The sequence below is a fragment of the Nothobranchius furzeri genome, chromosome 9 (genome assembly GCF_043380555.1).
Source record: "Nothobranchius furzeri strain GRZ-AD chromosome 9, NfurGRZ-RIMD1, whole genome shotgun sequence".
Lineage (NCBI taxonomy): Eukaryota > Metazoa > Chordata > Actinopteri > Cyprinodontiformes > Nothobranchiidae > Nothobranchius > Nothobranchius furzeri.
Window position 1 is genome coordinate 44,829,967 of NC_091749.1, and position 18,226 is coordinate 44,848,192.

An 18,226-nucleotide genomic window follows, 5' to 3' on the forward strand; every position below is an offset into this window, starting at 1 on the left:
GACCAAATTCTTGCTTTGCAAAGAATGGTCTAGGCATGCTCCATTGGAACCTCAGCAGCTCCTACCAGGACTCTGGCTAGCCAATCACAGCTCCCTAGAGGGGTTTCAAACACAAAAAGAGCTGTGATTGGTCCATAATGGTGGGCCAATCATAGTGCTCTATCTGCTTAGTGAACGAATCACAGAGCTTTATCCGCTTTGTGGGCCAATCAGGGCACTCTATATGCCTGGTGGGTGGGATGATGCAACAGAGTGAAACAAGAGTATGTCACATTCATTGTCCAGTGGAATGCGGAGATCATTTGAAAGACAACGGTAGAACCCGCCCCACAACCGAGAGCCGTCAATGGAGCGTGGCCAGACTAAATAATACATTTATTTAGTCTGGCTTGCCAGGCTACTATTTCACAGCACTATCAGCAAAATAAATAAATAAATAAATCAAATTAAATTATTGAACTAGTTTTCATTTATTTATCTATATATCTTTACCAATATATTTTGAAAAAACACTGGGTGGGCATTTGGTAGAAGATCGGTTATATTTTTAAACAAATGGTTAAAAATATAACCAGATCTATCTGGTTTGACATTAGAACCTTAACAATAATTTTTGTTGCCTATATTTTAGTTTAATTTTAAGGTATTTTTTATTGTTAATTTTATTACCCTAATTTATTTCTTGCAGTATTTCTATTGTATAAAAGCAACAGTGCAAACAGTAAAGACACACAATTGAAATAAATGTCTAAAAATAGCCTTTATTAATACTAATGCTTCTCTTCGTGTCATCACTTGTTTGGAATATTTTCATGAACTTCAGAAGAAAAATGCAGTACAGAAAACTTACATCCAACACAAATTTTAAGATTCAGATGCCAAAATTGAAGGGTTTCTCCAGTCTTTTAAAGGTATTACTTTCAAATTCATAAATTCAATGCTTTTAAGACTCCGCAGGAACCCTGTAAACATTTCTCCTCAAAAGTAAGTCGCCCCGCATATGTAAAATAGGCTATATGGGGGAGGAAACCTGGCAAGATCATCAACACTCGTTTATCTTAATGCTACTGAAACATGTAAACCAAAAAGCATTATATCCACTGCTACCTTTCTAATTTTAAACTCAGTAACTTGTGCTGTAACTTCACCTTGCCCTGCCTGCTCCTCCTTGCTGCCTGCCGGCTGTGATCACAAGCGACAACATAGTAGTTACCGCTGCTTCTTCGGGAAACAGCGCAAAAATAATAACTTGGGATCTTGTAGGCGTGGTGGTGGGATTTTAGCCATGGCAGCCCGCCACGGCTACGCCTATGTAAGGGAAACCCTGAGTGTTGTATGTAGAGAGCATTTTTTTTCATGTTCCCCACAAAAATTACTCTCTGAAGTTTTACCGTTTATTGTCCCCCCAAAAATTGAAATGGGATTTCCGCCCTTGCTTGGAAGTAAAAGTCAGAGGCAAAGTAAAATGTTAAAACCAGAGTCAACATCTGCACAACCTACTCTCGTTTGAGGGAGCTGAAGTAGACTATGAATTCACAGACTGATGGTGACCTGGCCTTGTTGCTGCTGGATTTTTAAGATTTTCTCCAACAGTGAGGATCTTTTTACTTTGTGGTTTATTTACCAGTTGGATTGGGTTAGAATTAGCTTATTGTTAGCGGCTCATTATGGAAGGTACTAAAACTGTCAAGAATAAAACGGCTGAAATTGCTTTATGTGAAAGAGATTTCATGCAAAGAACTTCCTAACCATGTGTAGTATCGACCATAGAACTATTGTAATTGAAGAAAAAAGTAATACGTCTCTTTTCAGACCTGATTTTCATTCATTTTGCTTTTGAAATTGATATCTTTGATATTGAGTATGTGACTGACGGGCTAATATGTATCTTTATTTCCATTCCATATATTAGTATTGCAGTAATGTTCTTTTTGTATCTGAGTGGCTTGGTATGCAACAAAAACACATAGGTACTGTTTTGTTGTCTTTTATTTATGAAGCTGCAGACATTTCCAGTATAGAAAGCACTTTGCAAACCAACGCAAAACTTTAAAGTGCTTATGAAGAAAAATAAATAACAAGATGTGCATTCATGTGACATACTGTGGTTAAGTAGTGAAGCTTAACTCTCCCAGGTAACCACAGACTGATTTCAGGAGAGCTAATGTACACAAACCATGTCGGATTCTGTAAATAGGGCCATTATACATCCTGTACTTAAATTCAGTTGTGAGAATATGAGGTAACTGACAAACTTAGCGTTGTGCTTCACTGTTAATATGCTGGTGAGTTTGTGGTTGTGCCATGATTGTAGTCTGTTGGTGCAAAGCAGAGGTTTGTAATGGGAAAATTATCTGTGCTGTTACTGATCTACTGTATGCTTTTGTATGTACCATTCTGGTGAACTTGGTGTTTTCACTAATGTCTCACATATGCGTCTAACTCTGTCTTTTTCTTTCTGTTTGTAAATGTGTTGTTGCTTTGGTGTTCCAGTTCGTTATGCGTCTAGACTGTAATAACTACACAGCATTTTCTTTACCTCATTCACAAAACTTTGTTCATCATGTAATATTTCAGGAGCTTTCTAGGAATGTGTTGCCAGAAAAGTGTATGACCCAAAAATAAACTCTTCCTAAAGTCCTTTTAGTGCATTCAGCCCATTAAACTGAGCTGATCCTGCAGACTGCTGTGGAAGAGCAGACCTCCTCTTCCTCCCTCAGTCCCCTCCTCCTCCTTCTCATATAGGCACTGCTCTGACTTGAGTCAATCAGAGGGATCTTTAACTGTGCCTGCAGCAGGGTTTCTGCACACCCTCACAGCACTCATTACTCAAACACGTGTGCCTCCGACAGTAAACATATGGAGTACTACGGCTTCCTCCTGCTCTGGATTTGCTGCCAGAATTTAGGTGAGTAACAGCTACTTTTATGGGTTTTCTTGTTAAAAAATAAGCTTGTGAGATTGGAGAAGTCAGTGGAAGAACAGAGTTTATGAGCAGAAATAAACACTTAATGAATCAGTTTTCTGTTGTTTAGTTAAACATAAGGACTCAGGCATATTCCTCTGAATACATTTTAATAAGGTTACTTCAAACAACTTTTTTGATATTTTTTTATATTTAGTTTCCAACATAAAACATTCGGTGACTAACTTTTTTCCTGTAGTCGCATCATGACCCAATTCTTGACTTAAAGCCACACTGTGAGAGATATTGTTCTCCAAGGATCTACAGAAGTTCCTGTTATCAAAAACATGTATGGTGCATCAAAAGAACGCTGAAGCAGTCAGAGTTCCAGGCACTGATGGGCTCTTGATACTCTGCCAGAATTGTTGTTAGTAAATCAATTAAAGCAGTCAAATTTATCCAAGAGGAAAGAAAGAAATTAACAGCAAGTCTATAAAATTCTCTCAAAGGAATGCTTATATATTTATTTCAAAGGTAAACCTCTAACAAGCCTCATAAACAGATAAACGGCTGCCACAAGGATAAGTAAAGTTAATTAAATCTACTTTAACTGTTATTACAGTGCAGCAGCTTGAGCTCTGTGTAGTCTGGATTTAGGCTCAGTATACTTTTGACCTGTAACCACTTAAGTCAAAAACCCTGTGCTGGAAAATATTTAGTAAAATACCGTGCCTGTTGTCGCTGAAGCTGTATGCTATGTTGCATCAGTTATATTTTAAAAGTCAAACTTGTTATTATTATTATTATTATTTTCTTTTTTATTTATTTTTTTGCTTTTGTGCTATTTACAGAAAAAGTAGTGTTGACCCGTTTGAGGTTTGTAAAGCTGGAATCATCCTAAAGACAATTCCAATGCATCTTCAATTTAGAATGAATGCCAGGAAATCTTATTATAAACATTTGATTTGATTTTGGCATCTAAAACAAAGTTCTGGCCTGGTGCCAAAACTAGGGAGACTTTTCAGCTGGATGCTGGTTGTGATGGAAGGTGTTTGAGCAGGCTTCAGTGCAGTCTGACTTCTGCAGATTTCCTGGACTTTAGAACCAAAGATCCTATCCAGATAACACTTAGCTGAGCCAGACACAGAGGACATATGCTGTGTATTAGATGGGAGCAGCAGGGTCACTGACTCATGAAGCTCATGTCCTCATAAGCTCTATCCCAGCAGGACATGTCAACTTCAATGTTTTTCTTATGTGGACTTTGAATCTCATTCTTTTAATGAACATTCAGTATGAGCCCCTCTTGAAGGACTATCATGCTGTCATGGAAACTTTTGACCATGAGGTTCCATACATTAGAAAAATGTGAAACCTGTTCTGCAAATGTCAAAAATAATTACATATTGTCAAGCAGAACATTCACTTTCCAAAATATTAAATTATTGTCCAAGCTCAACTGAAGATGGACCTTCACCGAGAAACCATTTTTTAATTTATTCTTTTTGAAAATGTCATTCTGAGTGTATAAAAATAGTCTCCTACACCGATCTCCTACATCAGCTTCTGATAGAAAATAGACAGTGAAACAGATCTGCATCACACTGTCACTTAACATTAATGGACTCACCCATCTTGACTCATGACGTGGAAGGCTGTTGTTGGTTTAGCGTCCAGGAAACAGCAGAGAACGTCTTGACTAATAGGAGCTAACTGTTAGCATTAGCAACTCCACCACACAGCAGAACTCCTCCAGGCCTGTGTTATTTTTGGAGATAAAACATCCATGTTGCAGAACAAACAGAGTCAGTTGTAGTGTCACATTATTGATGTCCAAACATCATGAAATAATACTCCAAATCATGCAGGCTGAAGCTACTTTCATCTCCAGCTGACTTCTCCTTGCTAATATGCATGTGAAACGCCCCCACCCCCAGATAATGGCATTCATTCCTATTAGACTGCAAATATGATTAAAGGGCATTTTCAACTCGACAGTGTAGCCAAAGTTGGTTGGTATTACTTTGTGTTCCTCTGTTGCCTTGTGGTGGACTTGCAATGTGTTCGGGAATTATTATTATTATTTTCATGATTCATTTAATAATAATAATAATAATAATAATACTTATTATTATTATTATTATTATTATTATTATTGAAGGATGAAGGATGACACTTTACTGACGAAGTTTTGGATTTAATGATGATGACCCTCAATTTCACCGGAACAGCTGGACATGTGTACAAAAAACCCATGTAAATAAATCCACACGCTTACAATTAATACAACTGTTAAAGTTTACAACAGTTTACAACATACACCATAAATTACAATTTTTTTTAGCTTTATAAGATAAATAAATACATTTGAATCTACCTATTTTATCACAAAAATATTTAAAACATAAGTATATTAAGATATTAAATTTATATTGAGCCTCTATCAAGGGGGCTGCTAATAACAAAATCCATATTAGATCTCCGTCAAAGCTGCTTTGGCCGTTTTTATCACTGTTAAGCTAGCTTGCATTAACTGTTAGAACAGGAAATAGACCCTTCAAAATAAAAGCATTTCATTTAAACAAGAACTTGATTAAAACAGACTATAAGTTAAGGCAAGTTGTGCCAAATTAAAATACAAGCAAACGTTGTCCTTTATTGGTATATTGAAGCTATGGTAAAGAAGGGAGATGAGCCAAAGAGCTAAGCTTTCATTTCAGGTCCACTTTAGCTCTAACTTTCAGTCATTCAGTTTGGGTAATGACTAAAAACAATCAGTTCCTGGACACAAGCAGCTGAAACGTGTTTTCTTCTGAGGGTGTCTGTTCTCATCGTTAGAGATAAGGTGGGAACTTGGAGAAGAGCTGCATCTCCTCCATGCTGTAGCCAGCTGAGAAAGTTCAGACATCTAATTAAGAGGCTTCCTGTTTGCCTCCTCGTTGGAGGTCTTTTGGACACATCCTAGGAGACCCCAGGGCAGACCTGAACCTCACTGGAGGGATTATATACGCCCCTTCTGATCTGATCTGAGCCCCAGATAGTGGAGCGTGTCACTGGGGACAGGGACATCTTAGTGGACCAGGTTCCTCCTGATCCCAAGTAAGCCGACAGAGATGATGTGTAATATTTATTACATCTTACAAAGAAGCTCTGAAACAGATGTAAATGAATCAGATGTGTTGGTTTACAAGCTGCATTTCAGCTGTCAGCTCTCTCCCAAGTTTACTGTCCAGTGAAAAATATTTGGCAAATTTTCACAGAAAGTCACGATTAATCATGACTGTAGTCCATTTCAAGATGGAAGATGCACATTAAGACATCTCCTTGTTATGTTTTGAGTATTTTTATTTGTATTTAGACCTTTAATGGCATGGCACCTCCGAACTTGAATGAACTTTTGCAGCCTCACAAACCAGCAAGACCACAGAGGTTCACAAATCAATTCCTCATGGACATTCTTCGTCCCTGGCTCAAACACAGAGACCGAGCCTTCGTGGTGAAACAGATTACCTTATCAAATATAAGCTACCACGAACACAGACCTTTTTCTCCTAACTTTGCCAGAATCTGGTAATTCAATTACTCTTGATGTAAATTAGAAAAAAAAATCTGTTTTGTTTATGTAGTGCTATTTGGTCAGTTTTTAGTTATTTCATTGATAGTTATAGATTTTTGCTCACTGATACAGTATTTTGGTCAACTTTTGTTAGATTTGAACTGGATCTAGTAGTTGAAGCAGAATTCCCAGTTTTGGCCACAAGGAGCCAGACTAATAAGAGGAATGTTACTTCCTCCACTTCTTCTGATTTGCAACCCTAGCCTTCCGAAACTCCCACACAGTCATGCTTTGCATGATAGCTGATGGTATGTGTGTCTTATGTAGAGCTGCTGAGGAGACTTTTCACTCCTTGGAGGGGTTTCTGTCGGCTCAGAGGGTTAATGGCTTGTTAAGCTGTGCCCAGTTGGCTGTTGCATAATGAGAACATCTGGTTTTAGAGACCCCATGCCTCTCAAAGCATTTTCTTTGGTTTAGGAAAAAGTGCCAAAATGTTTGAAAGTATATTGTCCACTGTGAAGTATATTTCCAGAGAAAAACACTGGAATGCAAAAACAAAGGGTATCAGAGGAAAATCGTTAAACGCTGTTGCTCCAGAGGCGTTTTTTTCAAGTTCATACTTACAGATCAAATCTGCTGTAAAACCCTTGGTTCTGGTCTTGGACTTATTGTTTATTCAGATATACAACTAACACTGACAACAGCAAAGACAAGGAAGCATGATGATGATGTGTGTGTGTGTGTGTGTTCACACACCCTTATTAACAAATAACATGAATACACCAAGCACGTCTGATGCAAGGATGCCTCGAAGTCAGCTGTTTGCACAAAGCATCCACATGGCTGTTCTGTGTCAGTGGGTTTGTGGTGCAGCTCCAGCAGCTTGGTGTTGGGCCAAGGGCAGCAGAGGACCGTGTGGTTCACACCGGCAGCCCCCGCCTGAGGTTTATTTATCTGGGCATGGAACCTGGTACACAGGGAACCCAGCAGGATTCTGACCTTGTGTTAGAAGCTGCTGATATAACCCAGAATATTAGATTTCTTTGGCACATTAGTAGCTTTTCATGCAAAACGATTAACCTGACTTTGTACAGTTAGGACATGTATCTTCTGAGTGTGAAGGCATACTGCGTGATGCTATTAAGATAGGATAGTTTTAAAATTTTTGCAACTCGTTCCCCTTTTTCTGCAAAGTAAATTAAGCAGCCGTAGAATTTCCTGCAGATTTTTATTCAGTTCGCACTCACCTATGTGCTCCCGACAATCTATTTTCAGTCACCCCTTTTATCTTTCTATACAAACAGAGACTCAGATGGATGTTTGGAGTTAAAATGAAAAATCAGCTGGACGCGTGAACCAGCCCATCAACAGGAAACAAGAAATGAGGCGAATGTGTCAATATTTACATGAGGAGTTTGAACGGTACACATGGCTGTTTAGTTTGATGGAGGCTTTCAAACGGTCCATGGTGGTGACAATCAAGGTGTGTTAAACCTGTGGTTTCTGTGGTCACTTGACAGAAATGATGAATGGAATTCTCCATATTTTCTGTTTGACAATAACTGAGGTGAAATTGTGGTCTTGATTGTTTGGATGCTGCCTGCAACCAGACAACTTGCAGTTTTGACCCTTGAATTTACAAATGCATATAAAGGAAAAGCAGGGGAGGGTTTTTGTTTACCAAGTGTTTAGACAGCGTATTTACTCTCCTAAATGCTTTATAACTAAGGAATGCAGATAACTTCCCGTTTCTGTCAATGAGCCATTTTCCTTCAAGCAAAACAGCTGCTCAATATGCAACCTCTCCTCATCTCTGTTTAAAAACAGCTGCACATCCAAACAAGTAAGTCCTCACTGGTGTGCAACAAAGAGAACCTGCATTGTTCTTCATGCTGTTTTATGAAGTAAAAAGTGAAAAAGGTGAGATGGGATATTTGTAATTGGATAAGGCTGTTTCAAGTTACTGGGAATGCAGTAAAACAGCATTTATCTCTTAAAACTGCACACATTTCATCACATATAATATTGAACTTTACTGAGAAACATTAAAGTCCAATTAAAACTGATTAGATAATTTTTGTTGTTGTTAGTGCAAAAGTTTCAAACATTTATTTTTTACTGTTCTGATACAAACACCCTCTTGACACGACTCTTATAAGTAATAAGCCACTTCATGGAAAAGGGAACCAGTGCAGTGACATTAGAATAGGAGTGATGTGTGCTCTTCTGTTTGCTCCAGTTAGGTGCCTCGCTGCAGAGGTCTGGACTGATAAGATAAAATAGACATTTAATGAAATATTTTAAAATATTTTCTGAGGTTGGGCTGCAGAGATAACAGGTCTCATGAAGAAGATTACACCCAGTAATCCTTCCTACCCATACTCCTCGGTTCTCCCTGGTTGATACCAAGGTGTTAGAGAGGACCACTTGACCCTCCAGTGAGTTCTGGGTCTGTTGAGGGTTAGAACGTAAACAGATCAGTTAGCTGAGAGCTTCTTCTTTCAGCTAAGGTCCACCATAGACAGGAGCAAAGCTCATAAGCCCCGATCCTAAAATCTATCTGTCATTTCCACCGGACGACCACACTGTCTCTGCACAAATATCAAACTGTCTCTCTGACATATCAAAATGGATGAAATCCCACCATCTCCAACTCAACCTCTCTAAAACTGAACTACTTGTCATCCCAGCAAAACCATCCATACAGCACAATCTCTTAATCCAAAATGACTTCCTATCTCTGGCTCCTTCAAAGGCAGTTCGAAATCTGGGGTTGTGATGGATGAACACCTGACCTTTAAAAATCATGTTGCCTCTGTTGCCCGTTCATGCCGCTTTGTGCTGTTTAACATATGAACGATCAGACCATACCTAACACAACATGCCACCCAGCTCCTGGTGCAATCTACTGTCATCTCCCGCCTCGATTACTGCAATGTCCTTCTAATTGGTCTTCCAGGCTGTACTGTGAGACCTCTTCAAATGGTCCAGAACGCAGCGGCGCGTCTGGTCTTCAATCAGCCAAATAGACCACACGTCACCCCTCTGTTCATTGAGCTCCACTGGCTACCGCTAGCAGCACACATCAAATTCAAATTGCTAACACTAGCATACAAAGTCTGAGATGGTATGGCTCCCATCTACCTGAATCCTCTTGCAAAGGCTTACGTCTCGGCCCGGCCGCTCCGGTCATCACGGGATCGTCGGCTAGCAGTGCCTACACCACGCTCAGGACAATCCAGACTCTTCTCATGCATCGTTCCACAAATGTGGAACGACCTTCCAAGCACTACCAGAACAGGGACTTCCTTTTCAATTTTCAAGAAACTCCTGAAGACCCTGCTCTTCAGAGAGCATTAGCTAAACTAGCACCCTCCCTGCACCCGTCCCCCCTCTCTATCGTCCACTACTTGTTCCCTCCTCGGTTCCTGAGCTATGTGTTCCTTGTGCTCTGCTTAGTTTTATTATTGTGTTTAGATTCTAATCTTGTTTTGATTTCCTGTTTTTGCTTTACTGTGCTGTTTACTGTGTTTCATCTGGTTCAGTCATTATTCTCCTCCTGTTGTCTCTGTGTCCATACTCCTGAGTTAACTAGTCACACCTGCCCATTGTTACAATCAGTATCATCACACCGGTTTTCCCTCGTCTCCTCTCACCTCCTCAGTTCTATTTAAACTCAGCTCAGTAGGCAGTTCCCTGTTGTTTATTTGTGTCATGTCAGTACTAGCTAAAACGGAGAACACACGCCTCGGTAGAACATGAACATTGGAACACATCTTGGTGGCTCCCGATGACGTATCTCCTAGGCAACCGGGGCAGGGCCAAGACATCAAGGCAAGGTTCCTTGGCATTGAAAAACACCCCTGGATACCGGCATTCCAGGACTAGAATTTGGCACCTATGTTCTACATTGACCCTGTAGGGGTGTGTGTGTGTGTGTGTGTGTGTGTGTGTGTGTGTGTGTGTGTGTGTGTGTGTGTGTGTGTGTGTGTGTGTGTGTGTGTGTGTGTGTGTGTGTGTGTGATCATGATCATGTGGCAGGTTAGCTTCCTGTCAAGATTCAACTCCACTTCCCACCTATTTACTACTGGATGAGGATTAAACACCATCTTAATCCTCTTTTTGGCTCTGATTAGGATTAAGAAGAGAGAAAATGACAGGGCGAGTGAATGTGAGAAAAGGTGACTGGTTTTAAAGTATAAGTCTCAGTAGTCATCACACACACACACACTGATGTGTGGTGAAATTTGTATATGCATTTGGCCCATCCCCTGGGGAAGTGGTGAGCTGCAGACAACCGCTCGGGAACCATTCGGTGGTTTAGCCCCCCCAATCCAACCCCTTGAGTGTGAAGTGAGGACGCTTTGGGTCCCATTTTTAGGTCTTTGGTATGACCCATCCATGGATGTGAACCCATAATCTTCCAGTCTCAGGGCAAACACTCCTACCACTAGGTCACTGTGCAGGGATTTGGACCAGAAAAGGAAGTGGCTTTCACCTTTCAATAACCAGATCAGAGATTGTCTTTCTCAAACTTACATGATCATAACCCTCATGAATTTATATCATTTGATTACATAAACAAAATTAATAGAGATGCTGGTAGTTTGTGCTTCAGTAGGCATCATCATAAGCACCTTTTACTGTTATACACACAAACACACACACATGCTTTTAGTCAGAGAAAAGAACTGCCTCAAGGTCAAATCCATTCCCGTTCCATTGTCATTGTTGGTAACCAGACAGCTCCAACTGCTGCTGACTTTAATTTAAAGTCATCTGGGCCGTTTGCAGATTAATTTGGGACATGTGTCTATATTTGTTGAGCATGTCTTAACCTCATGGCTCATATTTGAATGAGTTTCCTCTATCTAGGAAACAAGTCTCACTTGACTTACCCTGACAAAAGCCTCCCAGATGGAGGAGCAGCCCGTGAGTGGGGATGTTTAGCGTAACGCCAAGAGATGGAATAAACCCAGCAGAGTGTGGACAAGAGCCACAGAGATAAAAGCTGTGGGGATGTTTCTGGAAGCTGAGAGCAGAAAAGCTTCTGCTGCACTGTGAGAAAACTCTTTTAGTTCAAACTTACACTCCCACAAAATAAACCTCGGTAGTTCCATGAACAACAAATGCCTTTCAGCTCCTCTCCTGTTCTCTTTTTGGGGCTATGAAAACTGAAATGCAATGCAGAATACTTTGGGATTTAATCATTTGTAGAGTTACTCTTTAAAAGACAGCATCTGAAGCATCAGCCTACATCATAGGTCAGGAGGTTTTTATGAGATCAGGATGTGTTGATGACCATAACTTTCTCAGACAATGATCCTGCCTGCTCATTGTTAGGAAAGCATAATATCCAACTTGGTGACATTCAGCTTCTCTGGTGGGTGTTATAATTTAAAGCAGATGTCTTTGAAAGTGAGAGAAATTCAAGTACAGAACTGGGAAAATAGATTTGCTTTGATCTCGTCCCATAGCTAAAGTCACCTTTTCCAGCCAAAGGTCACATTTCATCGTCATTAGCTACTGCATCAAAACAGACCTCTGCACTGAGTCTGTTTATTTTCATAATATTAGAAACCAAAGACCTGATGCTATATTTTAAAAACCCTTTCAATGGTCAGCAATGGAAGCAAAAACACTCGTGATCATGTAGGTGATCCCATTGATATCTTTAAATGTTTTTGCACATTCTTGATGGGATGCATGCCAGTCAGATGAAGCAATGAGGGACTTCCTGCTGCACCTCAGATCATCGATGGCGTACTGTGTCTCCTGATTTCAAATCTTATTTTCTGTTAAGGGTTCCATGACTGCTTCAACATTGACACGAAGAGAGCTCGAATCATCAAAGGCCCTAAACAAGCCCAGTTTGGATACACTGTTCAGCAACATGTGGCTGCTGGAGGAGAAAAATGGTGAGAGATTCTTTACTTTACTGCAAGAAGTTTTATTCATAAAGTATTAGTTTAAATGCTTATTACTTTGCTTATGTGCAGCACTTTGGGGCAACAGCGGTTGCCATTTAAAATGTTGACTTGACATTTCCCACCGTTGTCTTGCTGAAGTCTCATATTACCTTAAGTGGTTTGGCACATGTGATATTTAAAAAACAATTTCTGAGCTTTTTTTTTTTTTTACCACACACAAGCACCTGTCTTTTGAATGAGCACAGTTGATTTCTGTGATGTCAGACTGTTGTCATGGTCTGGGGAATACGACCAACCCAAGACATGCAGAATCACAACTCACGGATTGATGGTAAAAAATATTTATTTAATAACGAGAACTGAAGGAGCACTGGTAAGTCCAGTGGGGATCGAGAAACGGGAGCGCAGCATCTGAGAAGGGGAGAGCAGATACAGGTGAGTCCACGGAGGTAAGTCTTAACTTGGTGGGTGCAGAGAAAAGACTTACTGGGAGATGGAGAAGTATCGGGATGAGGGAGGGCAGGTTGAGAGCTGGGGTGTATGCAAGAAAGGGGTCCAGGAGAGGGAGTGAGGGGAGGGCAGGTGAGCGGGTCGGTTAGGAGGAATGGAGAACGGTTGAGAGCTGTGTCCAGAAATCCTGTGAAGCATGGGTGAGTAAACCTGAGGAGTCGCTGAATCAGAGACGTCTAAAAACCTGGAGACGGGTAATCACAAAATCCAAAGTTCACAATAATCCAAGAAACTCGAGAGCACAAAAACCAAGTATCACTAGGAGGCTCGAAACTACCAAGCTGTAGAAATCATCCAGCGTCGAGATGTGTTCTCCTTTCTCCTTATGTAGCCGGGCCCGCTGATTGCCAACGAGATGCAGCTGGGAACCTCCCTCTCCTGCAACACACAGCTCAGAGGTGGAAGATTGAGAGGAGTACTCACCCCGGCTCATGACAACTGTCACAGCTTTGAGTTAGCGCCATGCTGTAGGAGTCATGACAAGAACTCTGTTCCAATAAAGCAGATGCTGACAAGCTGTAGCGCTGATTTGTGGTTGACTTGGCAGAGAAACAGTTGGATGTCTCAGTTTTTTCCCTGGAAGGACTGCAATCTACTGTACCTCTCCTGGGATGAGCTAAGCTTCCTCCCATTAACCTGACCTCCCAAAATGTACTCCCGAACCCAATACCACCCGTCCATCATTCGTGATGCTGATTTTAATACACCTTACCATTTGGGCCAACTGGCTCCATGTGGTTGTCAAAATTAGATCCCGTCATCCCCAAAATGTCTGTTGGCAAGCATGGTGCTGGCACAGTGTCAGTGTTTAGATCGTCCTTTCAATCCTAGACTGGAAATTCTTTGGTTTAACTGTTTGAAACTGGCGTCTTATTATGTTTACTGACAGACAAACAATGCAGTTTTACAAATAATTCCAAAAATAACTAAATATATTGTTTCTGACACTATTTTTACACCAAGGAATATAGTTTACATTCTGTATTGTTCAAAATGTTCGACTCTTTCTTTGTCCACACACGTAACACTAACTCACCAAGTACTTTTGATACCTTAAAATGTATCAAGTTATTTATTTATATTTTTGGAGGATAAAGCCTCTTGAGATGTAATGTCTTGTTTTTCGAGAGGGTCCTCCGTCCATACAGCACAAACGTAGAAAGATAACGAGTCAGCAGCTGAAAAAATTACCAAAAATAAAATATTAAAATATAAATTAAATAACTCCGGGAAAAATGAAACAAAATTACCTGAAAATATGCAAAGAAAACAAAACATATCCTAACCAAAATACATTTATTTCGCATCAAGAGCTTTTACTATTTCTCTTAAGAACTTTAAGTTAATTACGTCTAAAACACCCACACCAGCGTAGCTTGGCTTGCTTTCACTTCCTAATAGTTTACAGTGTTCCTCTTGGCGAGTCACCCATCCTCCTTGACCCCCAGGCTGAATGAGGGATGAGGCCGGTGTGTGAATGAGCGTGTGAAAACAGAAGGAAAGAGTATAAAAAACAAATTTAGAATACTATCGCTGCAACTGAAACATTATAATCTGCTGGCTTCTGCATCTTAAAACCAAGATGGGTGAGAGGTAGAATGTGATAAAGAGCTTTATAATACAGCAGACTGGAATATTATTTTATGGCTGTTTTAAGATGTGTGAATACTATTATCAGAATTGGCACAGATTGACATCTAAAGGGTTAAAACTCAGTTTGAGACGTGGAATAATAAAGACGCACAGTGTCTTAAAGTGAAAAATGAGGAAAAAGCTGCGAGCTGGGTTTGAGACGCTCTCCGTTTCACTGTGAAATTCAAGACTCAGCAAACTGAGTACCAGAGGTAAAAACGAACTCCTGATGAGGCTGACGTATGTGGAATGAAGGTCACCAGAGACGCAGCCTCAGCTGAGGTAAATGTCTGAGAATGAGCTGGAAACATTTTTACTGGAGGAATAGATCTGTTCAGGATGTGCTAACAGCTTAGAGTGAGTCAAAGTAGAGGAACTGGACTGTTAACACCATCGTTCGTTGTTTATGCACCTAAATAAATGTGTCTGTTTATGAGGTCGAAATAAGAAATAATGTATTTGAAAATCTGCAGGATTCTGCGCTTGTTTGCAAGTTATTGGATAATAAAGCAGTTAAGTTGGGTGCTGATCCTATTACAGGTAACTGTGTCCCTATTTTACCCTGCGGGCAAGCCTCAAATGTCTACAGGCTTGGGTTTAAGTCCCTCGGTGAAGTTTGGGTTTAAAAAGAGGTTATTTAGACAAAGCAGCAACAGCAGCCTTACTTAACTACTGTAATACGTTCTATTTGTCTTCATGCCTGTGCTCTTTAGAATAGAATAGAATAGAATAGAATAGAATAGACTTTATTGACCCCACAGTGGGGAAATTCACTTATTACAACATCACAAACACTTAAGAGGAGAATTTGAAGAAAAACAAAGGTACATGTATGTGCAGCTCTCACAGTGAAATATCATTTTCAGACTAATGGAGAATATTTTGAAAATAATCAACAAGAAGTTTGGTATATAGGTAGATTTGCTAAATAAATGTAGCTTTTTAGGTGGTATAGCCAAACAAAGATCGGTGAATATTGAGCAAAAGTGCATTTAGTTGTCCTTCAAAGTCCTACATTTATGGATTCAAATTTGCATAATTTGTGCAACTGTGCTACCGTAGATCATTCATCCCCTCTACAGCAAGAGTGTATAACTCCTCAGTTTAACTGGTACTGGCATTCTCCTGTTACACAATAACACCAATGCATTATTCTGTATGTGTTCAATTATTGTGCAATATCTGGTGTACATTAGTATGTCTGTGTCCCTAAGCTGCATAGTTCTGGAAACCCAAGTTTTCTTTTTATTTGTTGTTTTTAGTGGTTAAAGGTTACAATTATGGCTTAGTGTGTGTGCTGCTGTAATGAGTGCATCCCCCCCCCATTGTGGGATTAATACAATCTATTATTTGGGGCGGCGGTGGCTCATGAATCAGAAGTTTGCCCTGTAATCAATGAGTTGCTGGTTCAAACCCAGACTCCCAGTCGTGCCAGTCGTTGTGTCCTTGAGCAAGACACTTCATCCATCTTTCCTTCTGGTGGTGGTTGGAGGGGTGGTGCCTGTCCTCGACAACCTCGCTTCTGTCAGTGCACCCAGGGCAGCTGTAGCTATGATGTAGCTCATCACCACTAGTGTGTTAATGTGTGTGTGAATGGATGAATGATACACTGTAGTGTAAAGTGCTTTAGAGTCCTCTGACTCTGAAAGGCGCTATACAAGTATGGGTCATTAATCATTTTATCATTTATTAGCTCCAGTGTCTCAGCATCAGCATTCATCTAAATACTCATTATCACACAAATGCATCTCAGTGCCCTGAAGAAAACAAAGCTCATCCACCCTTTGATGTGGAAAGGCAACGTCCCAGGGAGCTTTGGGTGTAAAAGTAAAAGTAAAATAAAAAGTTTGTTTCCTCTGATCACAAGTACTTTTTGGGTGATGCTGTTTGTATCTGTTGTTTATGTTTGTTTTTTGTTTATTCTGTGTCAGTTCAGACAATTGACATCCATCCATTTTTGGCTGCTTATCCTGGGTTGGGTCATGGGGGCAGAAGCCTAAGCAGGGAGGCCCAGACTTCCCTCTCCCCAGCCACTTGGGCCAGCTCCTTTGGGGGAGTCCCAAGGCATTCCCTGGCCAGCCGTGAGACATAGTCCCTCCAGCGTGTCCTGGGTCTTCCTTTAGGCCTTCTCCCAGTTGGACATGCCAGGAAAACCGCACAAGAGAGGCGTCTAGGAGGCACCCTAGCCACTTCAACTGGCTCTTCTCGATGTGGAGGAGCAGCGGGTCTACTCCGAGCCCCTCCCGGATGACCGAGCTTCTCACCCTATCTGTAAGGGAGAGCCCAGCCACTCTGCAGAGAAAACTCATTTCCGCTCGTGCCCATGATCTCATTCTTTCGGTCACTACCCAAAGCTCAGGACCATAGGTGAGGGTAGGAACTTAGATCGACCAGTAAATCGAGAGCTTTGCCTTCTGACTCAGCTCTCTCTTCACCATGACAGACCGGTAGAACGCCCGTATCACTGCCGATGCAGCACCAACCCGCCTGTCTATCTCACACTCCAGCTTTCCCTCACTCATGAATAAGACCCCGAGACACTTTTACTCCCCCACTTGAAGCAGGACCTCATCCCTGACCTGGAGAAGGCATTCTACCCTTTTCCAAGTCAAGACCATGGTCTCGGATCATTTGTGCTGATTAGGATGGAATCTGTGAAAGAATCTTGCTTGTTTCTCAGACAGGAAAACTATAAGTTAAAGTGCAATAACTGTGTTGGAGCTTCTCTGCTTTAGCTGCTGACTGTGTTTTGTTTCATTAACTAACATATTTTTAATACACTCACTTTTATTTACTATGAACTCATTCACTGCCAGCCATTTCCTGATCAGAAAAGTCCTTCACTGCCAGCGTTTTACAGTGTTTTCACAGTTTTTTTAAGAGTCACAGAACGTTGTGCGCTAGGATGATGTCAGTGCCAAAACTACCAAAACAAAGAGTAGACTCACCTCTTACATCAGGAAAGATCTGCATGTTTCGAGCCTCATCTGTTCTTTCATAATCTGTTGTCGAATTGTGATCAGCAGACGCTTTTCCGGTTCACGGCTCACTTTTTTTACAGCAACGGCCCAAAACGATCTCCTAGCACATGGATTTTCTGCTTTCTGATCACGTGACGTGGATGAAGATCAACTTTAGAGCTGGGATGTTTTTTCTTGCTGTGTGGGGGCTCCTTCCGATGCCCACACAGTAAAAAAAAAAAGCAAATGACGACTTTAGTCATCATTGGCAGTGAACAGTTTTTTTTTAAAATGACAACTTCAGTCGTCAATGGCAGTGAATGAGTTAATGCATTTGACTCTAGATCAATCAGGAATGCCATCCCCAAGAAGTCCATGATTCCTTTTACTTTCTAGCCTTCTCTTTTTCTGAACAGTCCTACCTCACATGAACTTTGGGAGGAATTGAAACTGCTACAGTTCCTGACATGGCCAAAGACAGATCTGTGCCAAACTGTAGCACTGTCAACTTTTCCACAGTTGTTTGATGTCTAAAAACACTCAGTCGTGTATTTGGATAGGAGCAAGCGCCCAGCTGGAAAGTGACTTTGTTATAAAAATGGTTTATTATGACTTAAACCTGAAGAGAGGCAGACATGCAGTTGTGCTCATATAAGACAGTTTTTTAAACCCCAGAACACTATATGTGCTTCTGAAAGTTAGGTGCAAAATATCAATCCATCAGGATCAGAGA

General features: G+C 40.8%; 1 protein-coding gene across 1 annotated transcript in view; it reads left to right on the top strand.

Moving 5' to 3' along the window:
- The first annotated feature begins 2,771 nt into the window (after positions 1–2,771).
- The window catches only part of itga11a (integrin, alpha 11a), a 62,415-nt gene continuing 46,960 nt past the window's right edge, over positions 2,772–18,226 (top strand). The window contains exons 1-2 of the mRNA XM_015953605.3: positions 2,772–2,908; positions 12,265–12,379. Coding sequence (XP_015809091.3) covers positions 2,860–2,908; positions 12,265–12,379 — 164 coding nt within the window. The 5' untranslated portion in view covers positions 2,772–2,859. The remainder of the gene's footprint in view (positions 2,909–12,264; positions 12,380–18,226) is intronic.